General features: G+C 28.3%; 2 protein-coding genes across 6 annotated transcripts in view; one reads left to right on the forward strand and one right to left on the reverse strand.

Annotated features, from left to right (window-relative positions):
• The window catches only part of Coq7 (ubiquinone biosynthesis protein COQ7, mitochondrial), a 36,492-nt gene that overhangs the window by 4,148 nt on the left and 13,213 nt on the right, over positions 1–19,131 (forward strand). Inside the window, exon 1 of one of the 4 annotated variants that reach the window (XM_075360616.1) lies at positions 15,430–15,640. The exons of 1 other annotated variant lie outside the window; for it this stretch is intronic. The gene's annotated coding sequence lies outside the window, so the exon portion shown is untranslated. Of the gene's footprint in view, positions 1–15,429; positions 15,641–15,727; positions 15,893–19,131 lie in introns of those variants that run through there. 2 more of the 4 variants (XM_075360618.1, XM_075360617.1) reach the window with 2 other exon arrangements.
• shf (WNT inhibitory factor 1) overlaps positions 11,431–19,131 on the reverse strand; it is a 60,634-nt gene continuing 52,933 nt past the window's right edge. For both annotated transcript variants that reach the window (XM_075360614.1, XM_075360612.1), the window contains exons 7-9: positions 17,090–17,185; positions 15,979–16,185; positions 11,431–12,240 (exon numbers count right to left, since the gene is read on the reverse strand). In XM_075360614.1, the coding sequence (XP_075216729.1) occupies positions 12,152–12,240; positions 15,979–16,185; positions 17,090–17,185 (392 nt within the window). In that variant the 3' untranslated portion in view covers positions 11,431–12,151. The remainder of the gene's footprint in view (positions 12,241–15,978; positions 16,186–17,089; positions 17,186–19,131) is intronic.

Below are 19,131 nucleotides of genomic sequence, written 5' to 3' on the forward strand. Positions count from 1 at the left end.
ATTATTTTTTTGGAAATTTCTTTATTTTTTATTTCATATTAATCCAGTGTATTGATTCTGGATCTAATTATACATTATTTGTGTTTATATACATTTATTATATTTAAATGACTCAATTTCTTAAATTGCAAATGTTGTTCTAAAAGGAACAATGATTGTTTCAGAACTACCATACAATTCCATAGATATATTTAGAAAGTGAAAAGTTTTATAAATCTAGCCTGTGAAAGTTTAGATTACATTTTTGTCTTGTGATCTGTAACACAATACACTTCTAGAAGATCTTTTCTGTACATTGCACTGCTCTTTCATCAGTCATGTTGAGGGTGATGCTATTATTCCAGTAGTCATGATACAGTTAGGAAAGTTCTTTATTACATTTTCAATTCGATGTGTGATTTGTTTTTTCATTAGTATATTTTAATAATATATCTACCTTTTTACTTCCTTGTACAAAGTAAAGGAAGTATTGTGATTGTGAAAAATTTCAGTTTTCAATGGAAATATCCATTTTGACCATCCCTGAATCCAGTTTGACTAGTTTTGGGATGACATCTGTACACACACATCTCTCATAACTCAAAAACAATTAGCCGAAAAACCAATTAGATGTTGAAATTTTGGATTTAGGACTGTTGTAACATCTAGTTGTGCACCTCCCCATTTGATTGTAATCAACTGAAACAAAAGTGTCCAAAAAAGCCCAAAATCCCCCAAAATGTAGATTTTTGACTTTTTCTTAACTGCAGCAATAACCCCTGATTGTGAGCTTTTCAAAGATATTTCATAAGTAGTACTTATTTTATTGGTTCCAGAGTTATAGCCAAATAAAATTTTAATTGATGAAATATTTTGATCTTACAAGGGAAGGCACATCAGTTCAAATCTTTATCTCCTTTCTTTTTTTAATTTCTTTTTAAATTTAAATATATTTATTTATTAATAATTATTAACCCTTGATTTAAAAAAAAATTACAATAAATAATAAATTCAATAATAACAAAAAAAAAATATGAAAAAAATCAGAAGTTATTAGTGAAATATAATTTTATGCACTTTTAAAAATGTGTATATGTGTATATGTAATTTAATAGGCATTATTACATATGAGTATATGTAACAGATTTGGCGACACAAAACATTATCTAATATTAATTGAAAATTATAATTTAGAATCTTATTATTTTTGGATTTTCTAGTTTAATATCCATTTAATTTTACTTAATTATTCTGGAATTTCTGTTAAATTTTATCTATAAAGTTAATTACAGAGTGAATGAAAAGTAGACCCTCATAAGAACAGCATATATATATACTGAGGCATACATGCCTGATCTTTAATAAATTGCAGAAAGTTCTTATCTTTTAGTTCATTACTCCTCTGTTATTTTCAGACAATATTCTCCCTAAGTTGGAGTTTATCATCATTTCATTTATTTGTTTGTTGTTGCCAGTCATTTATTTAATTGCTCTTTGGTTTGATATAACTCTTCTGATCTTAATTTGTGTATATGTTCTCTAGTTTTCAAATTTTATTTGTCTTTATAGTCATCATCCTCTCTTAATCTTTTTATTCTTTCTTTGGTTTTAACATTTTCTTCCTCTTTATATTTATCATCTTCCCTTAATTTTTTTATTCTTCTTGTTCTTAACATTTTCTTCATATTCTTGTCGTTTTTTTAGATATATTGCTTCATGTTATTTTTCTTTTTCCTGTATGATTGTTTGTTTTTCATTTTTGATATTCACCAAATAATCCAATTATAAAATCTGAATATTTTACCCTGTAAGGTCAAAATTAACACTTGTAACCAGTATACAGGAGTTCACTAAACGGAATAGTTTAATTATTATTAACTTTTATTTATATGACACACCAGAAATCTGAAACATTTGTTAATCAGCAACTCACGAAGATACGAATAATACTGATCTAATAATACGAGTAATAAAGGGACTTTTATTCTATCCTAATATTTCATGTAAGATTGTTGAATTAATAATTGTATAAATATTTGATGTTAATAAAAACTAATATTTCAGTAATTATGTAACTGTCCACTTTATTAAAAAATTAGAGGATTGTATCTCACTTCAAATGAACTAATTTTAAATGGAGTGCAGCAAAAAATGTGTATGTATAATTTAATAGACGTTCAAGGAAGTCAGATGGTGTCCACATCAGATTTTTTAATTTCACATACTTCCAGAATATTAAATAAATGAATATTTTACTTTGATCAGCACTAAATAATCCATTCAATAAATTATGTCAGGATTGGATAGTTATGCTACCCACCATGGAGAATGGGATTTTTATCCATGGAGTGCTTAGATAAAAAAAGAAGGTACAACCTCAGTATTCAATTGCATGAATCAAGTGGTAAAAACTGTGGGTAAAATCTTCATCAGAATAGCATCATAAAGGTAATTGATTACACTGGTCAACATGATTTTTGTCTCATGAGTACCAATAGATGCACTTAATGCAGTTTTTTCAACTGTTTTCAAATATTTATTTGGAATTTCTCCATCACCCTCCATTTATTTATTTTAATTTTTTTAGATAATTTAATATATTTTTTCGTCCATTTGTCCATTGTCAAGTAAAAGCTCGTAGAGCACTGTAAATATAATGGAACCAAATGAGCTAACTCAAAGGGTAGCATTGCTACTGTTGTGCAGGTTCAGACATGTATAAATATGATCTAGTGTAGCACACATTCATCAGAACGGTGCCAGTTGTGAGATAGTAGTGAACCAGTAAACACGTCATTGTGAGTGCTTTGTGTGTCTGAATTATTGTGTATTACATATTTACCACTTTATTTCTTTTAATTATTTGTTAGTTACAAAATTCCTAGAGTTTGTTTAAATCATCCTAACAATTTTTGTTATCTATATGGTGAATTGACGCTAAGTCACAAGGGCAAGACCTTACTCCATTAGTAAAAAAAGTGTTATGAACTTTATTTTAGGTGCAAAGTTGGGGACCAAACAAGGACTGGGCCCCACATATCTGTTGATTATCGTGTTCTAGGCTTCTCACTGCATGGAAAAATGGCACACGCCACATGTCATTTGCTATCCCTATGATTTGGAGGGAACCCAAAGACCACTCTTCTGACTGTTATTTCTGCTTAATAAACATTAAAGGGATTACATCAAAATCAAAACATGCAGTGGTGTACCCTAACTTGCAATCTGCAATGAGACCATTCCATTCTGCAAAGAATTGCCCATACCAAAGCCTCCAGAACATGTGATATTAGATGAAGAGAGTTCAGAGTCTGATGGAAGTAAGAAAGAAAAAGAAACAAATTCTGGTGATACAACTTTTTAACATTGCAGTTCATCTGAGTCTCATTTACTGACTCAAGAAAATCTTAATGATCTCTTAGAAGATTTAAAGCTATCCAAAAAATGGTCTGAAATACTGCTTCCCAGCTAAAAGGATGGATTCTTCTTCAAAAGAATATAAAGATATGTACTCATAATCATCATTCTGAATTTAAAAACTATTTTTCTTAAGAAAATGGCTTAGTGTTTTGTAATGACATTTCTTCTCTTATGGAGGCACTTTGTAATGAACATAACCCACCAGAATGGTGCTCGTTCATTGATTCCTCTAAAGTTAGTTTAAAAGCTGTGTTTCTGCGTAATGGCAATACTGATTCCCATCATGATGGTAATGATGGTACTGATTCCCATCAGTACCTGTGGCTCACTCTGCTAGTATGAAAGAAACATATGAAAACTTTAAATTTATATTGGAAAAGCTGCAATATGCAGTGTATGAATGGAATATTTGTGGTAATTTAAGGTAATTGCACTTGTTGTTTTTTGTGTGAATGGAATAGTAGGTACCGAAAAAACCATTCCATTAGAAAAGAATGGCCTAAATGTGAATCACTTATTCCTGAACAGAAAATGTGTAACATGACTCATTGTTTAATCTTAAAAATGTGTATCTACCTCTGTTACATATCAAACTAGAATTAATGAAGAATTTTGTCATGGACAATACTCCTGATTTCATGTACTTAAAACAGAAGTTTCCTAAAATTAGTGATGCAAAAATTAAAGAAGAAATATTTGTGGATCCACAAATACGATCACTAATGCATGATGAAAAGTTTGAGGAACTATTGAATCCATTGGAGAAAGCAGCTAGGCAAGAATTCAAAAATATTACTTAAGAGTTTTTTTGGGAAATCAAAAGGGGGAAAATTACCGTATTTTGTCAACGATCTTATAGCATCTTATAAAAATTTTGGTTGTAATATGTCCTTAAAAGTACACTTCCTGCACTCGCACCTAGATTTCTTCCCGGAAAATCTTGGTGCAGTGAGCGATGAGCACGGGGAACACTTTCATCAGGAGATTTCAGCTATGGAAAAGAGGTATCAAGACAAATGGAATCCTAATATGCTGCCCAATTGTTGTTGGACCATAAAGAGAGATGTTCCACAAGTAAAATATAGCAGAAAATCGTCATTTCTCACTTTCTAGGTGAGTCAAATGTTTGAATATTGAGTAGATAAAAATGCAGAAAGTATTAAAAAGTTTGACATTATAAATGCCAGTCTCTCGGAAACTTTGTGTGGGGGAAAACCGATATCATATTTGAATTCAGGAGAAAAAATACTATCAGTACTATCAGAATCTCATATTTTTCTTCCTGAGAAAATAAAATTATTTTTTGTTCCTCGTGTTATAAAATAAAAAGTAGAACTGGTTAAGGTCCACATTAATAATTAGAATGATAAATTCATGAAGTAATAACAAAGTAAATTAAATATGTGAAAATAATGTACAAATAAAATAGATGGATGCAAAAAAAAAAATAATTAAAAAGTCATTAATTTGACTTATTTAAGCATATACACATGTTTAAAGCAATTATTGTGGATGTGAAATTTAGATACATAAAATTCGGGGTTTCTCATTAATTAAAAAACCTCTAAAATTATTATTTTTTAAATTTGATCTACAAGTAACTTTGTTTTTCTAAAATAACATTTTTCAATTTTATTTAAAATAAATTGATGGAAAATCTTTTCAAATGAGCTGGTAATTTATTAAAAATGGTATCAAATTTAATAAGGCCTTTTCTTGTACTACAAAATCATTGTGCTGAGGTACACAAAAATATTTGTTTTATCTAGTTTATTAGAGTTGGGAATAGTTTTTTTTTTTTTTTGGAGTGAATGACTATTTTTATTTTTAGCAAAAGTACCACTTGCACAAATATATAATTAATTGCATTTTCTAATTTATCGGTTACTGGTCTACATGATTTCTGTTTATGGCTGCCAAACATGATATTACAGCTTATTTTTATTACTTATTCATTATGACTTTTTGAGGGATCCTCAAGAGATGATATAAATTTCAGATGGGAATATATGTTGATGTAATAAATATTAATAATGTTAATAAGTTTAAAGTTTCTTTGAAATTCTTCAAAGCGAAAGCATTAACTCTTTGACTAATATGCTTTGTGAAAAACTTACATGATTTATGAGTGCATAGCATTTCCAATGTAAAATTTAATAGTGTTTATGTTGTTAAAATTTCTGAACTCCATCTTGTATTCTTTTCAGTTCAGTCTGTAACTGGTAATGAAATGGGTATTGTAGGTGGATTTTTTGTTTTGTGGCCATTGACTGTATTGAATTTAGCAGTTTTTATTAACACTGCAAGGTAATCTTTATCTGGGTAGTTCTTTGAACTGTGTCTAAAAGGTTTTTCCATAAAATAGATATTTGTATATTTTCTTGATATTTTGATAGTAATATTACTCAAAAAACCCCTTAAACTCTAAGATATTGTAAAATATGTTATGAGAACAATATAAAAATTCTAAAATCCTGAAAGCTTTTTGAATTTCAATCTTTTTAAAAGTATATTGAAATTGTGTAACAGAATTTTAAATTATGAGTATTTAAAAAAAATATTACAAGACAACAATTAAGTCGTGAGATTATGCAGGTGGTGCATGAAAAAATAGCTCCTCTCTTATTGATTGTGATACGTGTCTTCTTGGAATGCCAATCCAAGCTGAAATACCATCTGCAGTTTGCATTTCTCTAACTTTTTCCCATCCTAATTGTATTCATTGAGATGCTGTTTACGCAAACAGCACCTTCCAACATTATACACAAAGCTGAACTTTATATGAGAGAAGCCATTATTTTGAAAGCACATACGTAAATGGATTCATATTACTTGAACACCAAAAATAATATCCTCACACCAACAACACAAGTGTTGTTTGTAACAACAACAATTTTGTCCTACAATTCAATTTACTCAAAATCCTCTTCATTTATTTAAAAATCAAGAAACAGATTCACAGATTTAATAAGCCTCTAATGAAAATATACTCTATCTCTTTTTGCTCTGGTCCGCTTTTGGAAATGAGGTCAGTATCTACATCCTCTCACACCACAGCTCCATCACAGAGTTCTTCACATATCCATTCTCATCCTAACAGCTAATATCTTAGCTAAGTGAGGCTTGATGCCAAAACACCTATCGTGGTGAAGTGAACTAAGCACCCAGGCAGGCCCCTAGCCACCAGGTTGCTATTCTATCTATACATCTATAACGGCATCAGACCCCCTCAGCCATCCTCCACAAGGCTAAGAATCTAAGGAAGCAACAATTATGTTCCATTCCCTTCGGTTTTCCAATTAACTTGCAGATCAAAACCACAACTGATCCTCACAAGCTCTCTAGCTGCATTTGTACATTCAGCTTCATACCTGGAGCAGACATATAAGACATGATGGACATGATCAATGGCCCTACACTCCACAAGCCTGAATTAATCAAACCAAATCTGACCAATCTATCTCAAACAGTACTTTGTTCAAAGAGAAACTGTGTAATATGCCGAGTGGAGGAAATCCACCTAACTACCTGCATGCTTCTCTCACCAGGTAAAATACCATGCGTAAATGGATTCACATGTTAAGGAAATCTGTTATTTATAGGAACAGATTTCTGGCATAGTTTTGTTGTTAAAAAACTATAACATATGGCAGACTATACATTCCATGCACTATGCTTCAAAATTCATTTTGTACATGTTTGAGTAATTATAATTACTATATATTATATTACAGTACAATGTAAAAATAAGGTTTTTTTTTTATATTACCAAAGATATATTTTATTTAAGATTATAAATAATTAATAATTAACCTTTACAAAGTAGGTTATATTCAATCACAGCCTTTATCGCAATAAACATATTCACTCAACATCTTTTTGTTGCACTGGAAAAGTTTCCCTTTAACTTTCTTGAATTATGTTACCTTTAAATTTTCACAAGAAATTTTTTTATTCTTATTGAAATTTAGTAACTTTACTTATTATGAATAAATGGTTATAAGAATAAGAAGTGATTTACTTAAATGAAAAGTATTTTTCCTTTAAAAAATATTTTTTATAAATTGTATGTTGTAAATCATTACTTGAAAAAACTGTAATTTTTCTTTATAAATAATCACACAGAATGCAGTTAAAAATAAACAGATACAATAATAACACTATCTAACAACTGAGTACATATTGAATTACAAAAGAAATACTTTTAAACAAACACAATCATTCATTGTACTTTTTTCAAAATAACATTTTTAATTTTATATTGCAGTTATATTTTATTTATAAATAAGTTTTTTACAATTTCAAAATTAGAATTGTCCTCAGTCTCAATTTTTTTTCTACTTATGATCCATTGGAAGTTGTAGTAGTGGACTGCTTACACATTCAAACTTTCCATCCTTAAATTAAAGCAACTAGTTTCTAATATTGCCTCCTCTCAAACAATTTTATCTAAGATAAGCTTGTACTGATTTAATGCATTGCAAGACTCCCACCCTGTTCCAAACATCCAAAATTAACTTTTACATGAATTTTAATTCATATGTTGCTGAGGTCTTGCATTAGCATATCATGTAATTGGGGTCTCTCATTAATTATAGTATCAATTAATGACACTATATCACATTGATAACATGTACCTTTCAATTAACTATGCAAGAAATGTTTAAATACACTAAATGTATTTAATCTCATACTACTTGCATTCTTTTAACTCCCAGACTGTTAGCTAAATAACAGACTAGTTTTGGAACTTTGAAAACATCGATATTAGTTTTATTTATTAATTTATGAAAATCTAACTTTTTGTCCTCGAATTTGTTTTGCCTGATTGATTGCTTACTTATACCAAGTGTAGTATGTGTGTCAATTAAGGAGCAATTAAATATTATCATTAGTATGTTAATTAAATATTTAGTGTAAAATTTGATGAAAATTCTAAGTATGGTTTCTTTATCAAAATGAAGGTTCTTTTAGTTCTGAGTTGAGATTATATTAGTAGTGTCACAAAAAATTTTCATTATTGACAATGCAGGTCATGATTTCTTATGTAACAGTGATGATTATGTACTTGCATTTTGATGGAAAATCAGTTATTAATGCAATATGAAAGCTAATTTGTCAATATTAAACTAATCTCTGAAAGTTAATTTACTGTAAAATAAATACCACCTACATGGTGAAGTTGTAACATCTCATTCTTTGAAACTTGTCAAGTATGGTATGCACTATAAAATTTCCATTTCATGTTTCCATGCACAAGTTTCATTCTTACATAATGAATTAATCATCAAAAAAAATTTCTACTTTAAATAAAAGTGATAAGCATAAAATTGTTATGTGGAAAATAATTTACATTTTTTCATTGATGACATAAATGCTGAAGCTTTATTAGAAATATAATATTAATCTCTCAAAGCGTTCAGTTTTATAGCATTTTATTCTTTATTTTATAATATATTAGTTACTATGTTGATGCAGTAATAAGTGAGCAATACAAATATCACAGATAAAAATTGCATACAGAATTAAAATGCCTATATATATATATATATATTGAAATTCTATTAAGTAAACTACCTAGTACATAATATTGAGATAGACATCTTAATTTTTCATTAAAGTACTTTTGTGGATCCCACATCCTCAGTCATGATTGAAATAATTTTTTTTAATGCATAATTTCGCAAAAAAAAAACTATATATATATACATATGCAAAACATACAGTAATAATGTGTACTTAAACATACCTGCCATCTACCTTAGTTAGAAATTATGTTATTTTATACCATACAGGTAGTTTACAGAGATTATTTTTCTCATTTCGCTATTAATTAATTAATTATTACATTTTGTATTCTTATTTATAATTTATATTTTATTTCTAGATAATATAATTTTTATTATTAATTAAGGGAATAGAAAGACTTATTTTAAAGAAAATGTTTTAATTTGTTAGACTGTAAAGTACAGGATATTTCTAAATTAGTTATATAAAAGTAACCTTTGATAATGAAAAAAGCAAATATTTTACAGAATTGTTTGATACATCACTGTATGCAGTATATCTTCAGGTTTCATTCCTGGCTAACACCATTAGTTTCTGACATTCTAACTAGGTGACACACACAAATGAAAAATTCCATCAGCCATCATGGAATCATATACTGGTGCAGAGTGTGCTTAGTGTTGTTTATGACAATTCATGACTAAATAATGCAAGCAACCACCTCAAAGACAGTCTGTTATTGCATGGTACAATCATTTCATTGAAACAGGTTGTATAACACATAAGACACCAGGTCAGGGTAGACCTTCAGTTTCTGAAGCAGCAATTGAACAAGTGTGGTGGACTTTCATTTGTAGCTGAGGTAAATCAACTTTGGTGGTTGGGTTTCAATTAAACATACATCTCAGGAATGGTTGACCTGAGACTGTCTGTACAAGACTACGCTTCATTTATATTCGTACATATCATCCTCATTGATCCTCTGAAGTAATACCTTATGGTGGTTCCATAGGCTACACAGAAAAAAAAGAAAGAAGGGTTACAGTTTGGAGAGTATTGCTTAATCGACTGTCATTTAAACCTACAAATTACAACTGATTCAACTTTTGAGTAAAGGTAATAAAGAAAAACCAATTGAGTTTGTGTTAAATAAAATTGAGACAGAAGAAAATTTCTTAATAAAATTGTGTTCAGTAATGAAACAACCTTACATACTAGCAGTAAAGTGAATCGATATAATGTTTGGATATGGGGTGAGCAGATTCCACATCATACAATCAAACATGTATGGGGCTCACCTAATGTAAATATTTTTTGTAAAAAAAAAACATTAAAATTTTTTTTTTCTTGAGTCAACTATAACTGGCATATTGTATATGGACATGCTTGAACATTATGTGATGCCACAGTTACAACAGGATATGACCACAAATTCATTTTCCAGCAAGATAGTGGACCAACACATTATTATCATACAGTTGTCGCATATCTCAATAGCAAAGTGCTAACTTGGATTAGACATAGTGTAACAATTGCCTGGCCATCACAATTACCTGATTTAACGCCAATGGACTTCTCTGTATGGGGTTATGTTAAAAGCAGAATGTTTGTTCCTCTGCTTCCAGGAAATGTTGATGAGCTGTGGTACCAGATAACACAAACAATTGCCACCATAGATCAAGACATGCTTCACAGGATTTGCAGGAAATTGATTGCAGATGGGACATCTGCCATGTTACTAAAGGTAACCATATTGAAAATTTGTTAATGAAACTTGAAGATATACTGTATTCAGCATTGTATCAAATATTTCTTTAAGTTATCTACTTTTTCATATAACTAATTTAGAAATACTCTGTACAAAATCTGAGTAGCTTCTTGAACAATAAAAATTAAAATATCAATGAAAAAATTGATTTTACTGTATTTTATAGTTATCTTATCAATTACCTTCCTTTTTAGGGAATTTGAATGATATATATTTTTTTCATAATTAAAAAAGATTAAAAAAAATTAAATTCTTATTTTTATTCTCTGAAGTAACATATATAGTGAGCATTTGACTATTTACAAAGGAATTAAAGTAACATTATGCAAAGAATACGTATGAGTACTATTATTTTCCTAACTACAGCACTGACTGTACAATATCTTTCTGAAATAGCTCATTTAGAGTATCTTATTTTAATTATGTATAGCTACATAACTAGATTACAGTTGTATAGACTAGCCAAAGCTCTTTTTCTCCCAACATGATCTGTTCTAGTGAATTGGCCTCTGCATAATAAATAATTTTGCAGCCTTAATAAAGGAATTTAACAGTCTTGATTGGAAGGTATTTGATCTAATAATGTAATTATTTCTAAAATACTTTAATATGGATATGATTTTATATCTACATTGTAAGTGATTTAAAATACAAGCAGTTTGTTTGATAGTCTTAAATAAAAAATTTACATGATAATTACATTGTGCAAGCTGGCAACATGGTAAGTAGAATTAGAGGAATTATAGAACAATAAATAATAGAATATTCAGTGATTTTTATTTCCATTATAATTTACAGTAAAATTACATAAAAGATTATGGCTCAAAATGCTTTCTTTTTTCATTAGGATGATCTTCACATTTAATATGCATTTTAACAAATTTTAAGTAAATGTCTTTTGAGAAAAGAAAAAGTCATAATATTAATAGTACCAGTCTGATATGAAAGTCCACACAATTAGCAAAATGTTTTGATGTAATGAAATTTCTCATCAAGTTAAAAATATAACCTTTTAGGTTTGCAAAAAATATATATATATTTCTGTTAATAGAAATGATCATTATGATCCGCATAAAAATATTTTTTTTATTTTCAAAGATTACAAAAAAATATTAAGTAGTAATGTAATCCTGGAATAATTTTTATTAACTTTTCTTCACTTTCAATACTTAATATTTTTTTAAACAATGTAATGTAATACATATAAACAATATAAAACTGTTTTTATAACATCATTTTTTGAGATTCATTGAAACTTTTAATTATTTTAGTGAAGATTATTTAATAATGTGACTGGAAATATTTATAAATTACAGTTAACACTACATGAAACAGTTACATTTCATTGTCTGAGCAGTTTCTTTTAGTATTAATGGTTAATGTAAATTTATTTTTCATTTAAATATAATAGTATGTTTTATTAGTTTTATATACATACTATAAGCTTAGATAAGTGGTTTCTCTACTTCTACATTATCACAAATATTGTTCTGAAAGATCTTCTAATGATTCTGAATCTCCTGCTAATAAAATCTGAGAAGAATCATTTTTCAATTTTGGAATCCCTGAAAAGTGAAACAAACACGTGATCTGTAAAAAAATGTTATTACTAAATTTAAGAAATGATAAATTTTTATTAAGTATTGAGAGTTTTTTTCAGCTATGGGAAATAATTATTTATTTATTTTCAAAGCAACAAGCAAGCTTACACCAAATTACAGTTACTTTATGACAGATGAATTTTGTCTATAAAGAATCCCAAGTCTGACCCAGATTTGAACCCAGAACCTTCTGGGTGAAAGCCAGAGATGCTACTACTTCACTAAGAAGAACAGCATAATAGATTTATTTTATTTACAAATTATGTATAAACAATTTATTCAAATGATTATTTACATATAATTTACAAATAATCATTTCCACCATACCAAGATATGACCAACTTCGGTTATCTGCCAGGGTGGCAAAAGAAAATGATTATATAATAATCAAATTAATGTAACATTAGGCTAATTGATTTATACATTCATTACTACATGATATTGATTCCCATATAAAATAACCAAATCTATCCAACTCAGCATTTTTATTGTTTAAAATAAAATTTTATTAAACATTTCAATCTGATTTTCCCTAAAGTAACGCATTTTTCTATGAAGTAAATAATCCTCCTCCTTCTCCTCCTCTTGGAAATTGCACATACATACTACCACTTCTCCATGCACTAGCTTTAACAGCCAGAACTACAATATTAAATACAATTCTTATAAATCCTCTTATTAATCCTTAATGTAAATTTGAATAAAATAATTATTTTTATAAAATTTTAATAAAGTCCACAAGTATGTGAAAGGTATTTCAAAACCTTACATACTTCTTAGTACCCACTTTAATTACCTCCACTGTTAATTGCTCATTCAGTTTGGTGTCAAGCTAAAACTTTAACTATATTCTTGTAATATCATTCTATGATATACACAAACATAAGATTCATTTTTTTATCACTTACAAATATAAAAATATTTACACCAAAGTTTTAAAATAATACTTTATTTAGTTTTAGACATTAAGAAGTATTTACTAATTTTACTTATAATACAAAAAAAAGATTATTGATTATAATGGGATTTTTCATTTTTGATAATTTTTTGTATTTATTTTTTCTTTATCTGTTGTTTAATAATTAATAAAAAATATTACTTTTGTAAAATCTTTAGTGTAATGAAGATCATTATTGTGATATGTCACTGGTGATATTTCCCAATAACTTTTCTAGTTATGAATTAATTATTATTAGTTGTGAATTTCATCTAATTAGCGTTTTTAAAAAATTATATCAGCTTCTATTACCCTTCTTTCTTTTTTTTCTTTTCCTGTTTAGCTTCTGGTAATTACTTTTCAGATAATACTTCAGAGAATGATATGTATGAGTGTAATCTTGTATAGTCTCAGTTGTACAGTGTCAGTGTATATATTTAATATATATACACACACACATATATATATATATATCAATATATATCTTATATTATCAAATCTCTAATCTTATATATTTATCAAAATGAAGTTGTTTGTCCCGTATGCGTTCCTGTACTATTCATTTGATTGCGATGAAACTTTTGGTGAGTTGTGCGCACGCCCGCGAAGGTTTCTGAATTAGTTTGGACGCGCTGGGGTCGAGATATTTCGAAAAATTTTATTTATGGTCCGATTTAGCTCATATTCAGACTATATTAGTTACGTGAAAACAAATATGTTTGCGAAAAAATTAAAAAGGGAAATAGGGAGAAAAGGGAAAGGTTAAATTTTGTGAAGTTCCGTAATGTTCAGTTTTTTAATGTTTTATCAAACTTTTATTTACGTACATTTAATCTGTATATATACTCAAATCTAGCAATGGCGAATCATTGCCGGGTCAGCTAGTGTTAAATATAAATCAGAGATCCTCAGCACCTAATTACAAAACATCAAAATTAACATAACCTACAAGTATATCCAAAAATGGAATCATCAAAAAGTAAATATACTTTTGTAATATTGTTTTATTGAATATTTACTTCATTATACGATTAATTTTCGAAGTACACGCTTTCCCCAATACTCCTTCAACTTCGAGAAGCTGAAAAATACTTTCTGAATGAGCTTTCAGAGTGTTATGCAAATTGTCTGTGCTGATTCTATTTACCCAAATCTCAGGTCTTTTAACTGCAACTTTACTTTAGAAATAGAGACTTCGTCAGGGACCAGGTTAGATGACTACAGAGAATGGGAGATGACACTGAGCACAATGCCATTGTGAAGAAACCAGAAGTTATCATACCTAAGTTCATGTCTCTTTCTCACATTTTCATAGACTCATGACTTCTAGGTATTAATGGCGGTTGACTGTCGGCCCTGCAGGTAGAAACCTATAGTAAATAACGCCTTTGATGTCAAAAAAGGCTGTCAATATCACCTCTGTATTTGAACAACTCTTGCGTGCCTTTTTCATCAATTGCCAGTTTCAAAAGTTTCTGACGGATTCCCACACGATTGTTTTTCTACTCTTGTTTCAAATTTGAACGAAGTTGGTGATAACACGATGCAAATCTAATTTCTTTACATGAACCCATCGGAATCTCGGCCTCTTCTGATACTTCCCGAACTGTCACACGTCGGTTTGAGTCAAATTGAATCATCCGACCGTTCACCTGGGCAATTTGGGACTTGGCCGTTGGCTTTCCTGGTTGAGCAACGTCTTCTGTAAATTCACTATCACTTTAAAACGCTTAAGCCACTAACAGATTGTGTGCAGCTTAGTGTTTTAAAAATCACTTCATGTTTTGTAAAAATTACTGTGAAATTTTATTCGTCTAAGTCACTAATCGCTAAAATTCCAATCGAAAGCGGCAAACAACATTTGGTTAGGGCGATTATTGCGCAAAAAATATCCGTCGGAGACACATGCTAATGGTGTGGAACTTCGTTAGTTTCTGTGCTATGAAGTGATGTCAACCGCAAGCACAAAATATCTCTATAAGCACCAGAAAAAAAAAGTTCAGTTATTTTGGGAACATATCTCTCATATAGTTGGAATAATTACCTTTTTTAAGGAGGTCCTTCATTTCCTGTATGTTTAGCTTTATTAAAGAATTATAAAATACATACTAGACTTACATTCTCAATCATACTCTGTGTAGGAATGCCTGTTCTTTATAAATTACATTAGTTATTCAAACTTGATCAATCATTTTTATAGTCTGTTTGATCACGTTGGCAGAACTGATTCGGTATGTTAATTTGTATGTGATAGTAATCATTGCGTTCATCTTGGTTATGATTGTAATTCTTATCAACATTGGCAAAGTTTACACGGCTATTTAAAAAAAAAGTGTTATGATATTCTGATAGCTAAGTTGAACTTGTGAGAAAGCTACGAAGTGCTGCTAACTTTAAAAAAATGCACATTATATTTGATTTTTGCAGGTTATGTTTGCTTTGAATAATTATTTATTAAAAAATAAATCTACAAAACCACCCAGACATTCAGTGTAAAAATATTTGAAATAATTACAATTGTGTGGTTATTTCTACATAAGTAAATAAAAAAATTAACTACAAATCAAATTATTTTAATTTTTCCTTCAAATTTTATTTAAACTTATCTACCGCCATGTTAGTTGAGGAATGTTTACTTATTTGTCGTACTGTCAATTTTAAGTGTTCTTGCAATTTCAAGTATGTGGATCATATTCTATAAATTTAATATACATTTTATAAAAATTAATTTCATTGATTTATTACTTAACTAAATTTTAACTCACTCTGATGGCATAAACGACCTGTCCATCCACCATCACAGACACAAGTGTTATTTGGGTAACAAGTTCCATGGTGACATGTTTTTGTACACCCATTCCTCAGTAGCCTACGACCTATTTCACAGTGATCTCCGCGGAAACCCGTTGGACATTTGCATTTATTTATTCCTCTACATCTACCTCCATTCAGGCAAGGGATGATGCACTTTGCTAAAAAATAAAAATTAGAATTAAATGTATAAATAAATAATGTACAGAATGACAAAACTATAAAATATGAACAGAATGACAAAACCTTTTCTTCCATAAATGGACAAAAAGTTTTCATTAATTAAAAAGTTAATCATTAAGTAATCTAAAAAATATAGTTTTAAACAGCTGTGGAATGTAAGTAGCAGTTAGTGTTCACATTTGTGAAGAAAGTTAATCTGATACAGGAAGTACGAGACCAAATTATTATACTAGAAACTATGACAATTAAAATAAAAATTATATATATATATATATATATAGATTTATCAATATAATGTGATTACATTTACTAAGAAATTGCTTTCTTGTTGAAAAGTCCCTGAACCAATAAGTAAATTATTGATGTTATTTGTTGTATTGAACTATTTTTAATTGTTATATCCAGACATTTATTGAACAGCATAAAGAAACAATTTAACACTACAGTTATTAAATATTATAAACAGCTCACTTTCAAATTTCTGGAAATGTTCTAAAGTCTTTCAGTTCTAACTGAATACTACCAACAATTCTATGTTAATGGAGGAGCTGATAATTCTGAAAAACCTTTGAAAAAATATTTTAATTGATTACAAAGTATATCTATCTATATTTTTAAAAAATGTATATTTTTTATTGTGTTTATGATGTTTTAAGTGTGAGCTTTCAAGCTCAGATTTTTGAACAGCTGGAAAATACAAGAAAGAAAATTATCATTGTATATATTTACTTATATGTGTACTGTATTCTAAATTAACAAGATTCTTTCCTTTAAAATATTGCAATTTGCTTAATAAATATTCAATTTCCTGTGCTACATTATACATATTTATAATTATGATATGCAACACATTTATAAAGATTTTATTTAAATAATTCTTACAGAATTCACAACGAAGTCCATAGTATCCTTTAGGACATTCACATGTGTCCTTCTGTATACATTTTCCTCCATTTTCACATTTTTCTGCACATATACCTGAAAAAATGTATATATTTATATAAGACACTCATTTAATCAATGAAAATTGATTTTAAAATAATAAAATTTAAGATCAAAATTTGTCAGCAATTTTGCACCATTTATACTAGTTTTACTTGTAGGCTACCTCTGATCTAACATAGTTTCAAGTTGCTAATTGCTGTTAAGTTTTACCTGTTTAAATTGTAACATAAAATATTGCATGTCACTGTAAATTGGTAGCAAGCTATCAGTCATTATTGTAGCTTTTGGTTTGTATTTTGCAATGCCACTTTATTAATCTAGTATGGATTCAAGAGGAGATATTTCTAATACACTCTAAATAATTGAGAAGTTTATACAAACAAAAACTGAAAGAATTACTGCAATATTTTCCAAGTAGAAGATGAAGAATTTAATGTTCAAAGCAACGTGATTTCTATATTCCACCAGTAATTTTTGTCATATTTTAGGTTTTAAAGTTTTTTCAGCTACTATTTCTGTAAAAGTATTCTTTACTTTTTTTAAATAAGTTTTGTTAATCACAATTAAAGATGTATTTTTTAGAATATCCTTGAGTTATTTTGTGATAAATACTATAAAACTTAACAGGTAACCAGCTGACACACATATGGATTAATGCAAACTGTAATTTTTTATGGTTTTATTTTTTATATCAGTCACATAATTAGCTTGATGGTTTTCTCTATTTCTTTTTCTATTCAACATCCTTCTTTTAACCTCAGAATATGTACTTCATTTTACTTGTTTAATTATTTGCTTTATTTATCATGGTCTTTTTCAATTTTATTTTTTAAATTTCCTTTCATTACTAATACTTTTCTATTAATGAATACCTTAGAGTGTTATTTCAATTTTATCTACCAAACCAGTTTCTATTAAGAATTTACTATATGGATTTCTCTTTCCTTCGTTCATCTCAGAACCACCTTCCACCTTTAAAACTTTTTTAACCCACTTTTCTTTATCATTCATGTGTTTATCAATCAATGTAAAAACCTCTGTTATTTGCTTTATTTATCATGGTCTTTTTCAATTTTATTTTTTAAATTTCCTTTCATTACTAATACTTTTCTATTAATGAATATCTTAGAATGTTATTTCAATTTTATCTACCAAACCAGTTTCTATTAATAATTTACTATATGGATTTCTCTTTCCTTCGTTCATCTCAGAACCACCTTCCACCTTTAAAACTTTTTTAACCCACTTTTCTTTATCATTCATGTGTTTAACAATCAATGTAAAAACCTCTGTTTGCTTTTTTGGTTCTCTTATAATTTGTATTTTGTTTTCACAAAGTACTGTTTTTAAGTACTGAAATACTTAAACAGTGGCAGTAATGAACTGCATAACTTTCCCTGCTATGCCAGTCCTCAAGTTATGCAATTGTTTTTTCAATTTAATCATTTTAAGCTCTCTTTGTATTTCTATGATAAAATAATTTCTTTTATTGAAAAACAATAATCCTTTTTAATATTCCTTTTCCTCAATTTATTATATTTATTTAATATTATTTCCTCAATAATTCCTTTTTTCACATTTTTATGTAAAAATATTTATTTTTAATTTTTTGATATGTAGTTAAATAAAAGATACAAAAAAGCTGTTTATTTCTGTACTTATAAAGAACTTAATGAAAGCTTAACAGAGTGACTATTGTTTTGTGTTCTTGAAAAAGGAAAAATTTTTTTTTTTTCATTTTAGGGACACCCCACATTCAAAGGCAATATTACTCAAGCAGTCAAATAAAATTATTTTTCAAGAGAATCATCCCTAAGTAGTGATATTAAATTTAAAAAAAATAAATTTTTTTTTTCTTTCAAGAAGTACTAAAGAGTAAGAGCTATCAACAAAATTAATATTTTTACATTTTAAATGTAATAGGAAGAAGTAAGATAGATTTAAATTTAAAATATGGTAAATAAAAATAATAAATTTAC

This window comes from Lycorma delicatula, chromosome 3 (genome assembly GCF_047948215.1).
Source record: "Lycorma delicatula isolate Av1 chromosome 3, ASM4794821v1, whole genome shotgun sequence".
NCBI classification, from domain to species: Eukaryota; Metazoa; Arthropoda; class Insecta; order Hemiptera; family Fulgoridae; genus Lycorma; species Lycorma delicatula.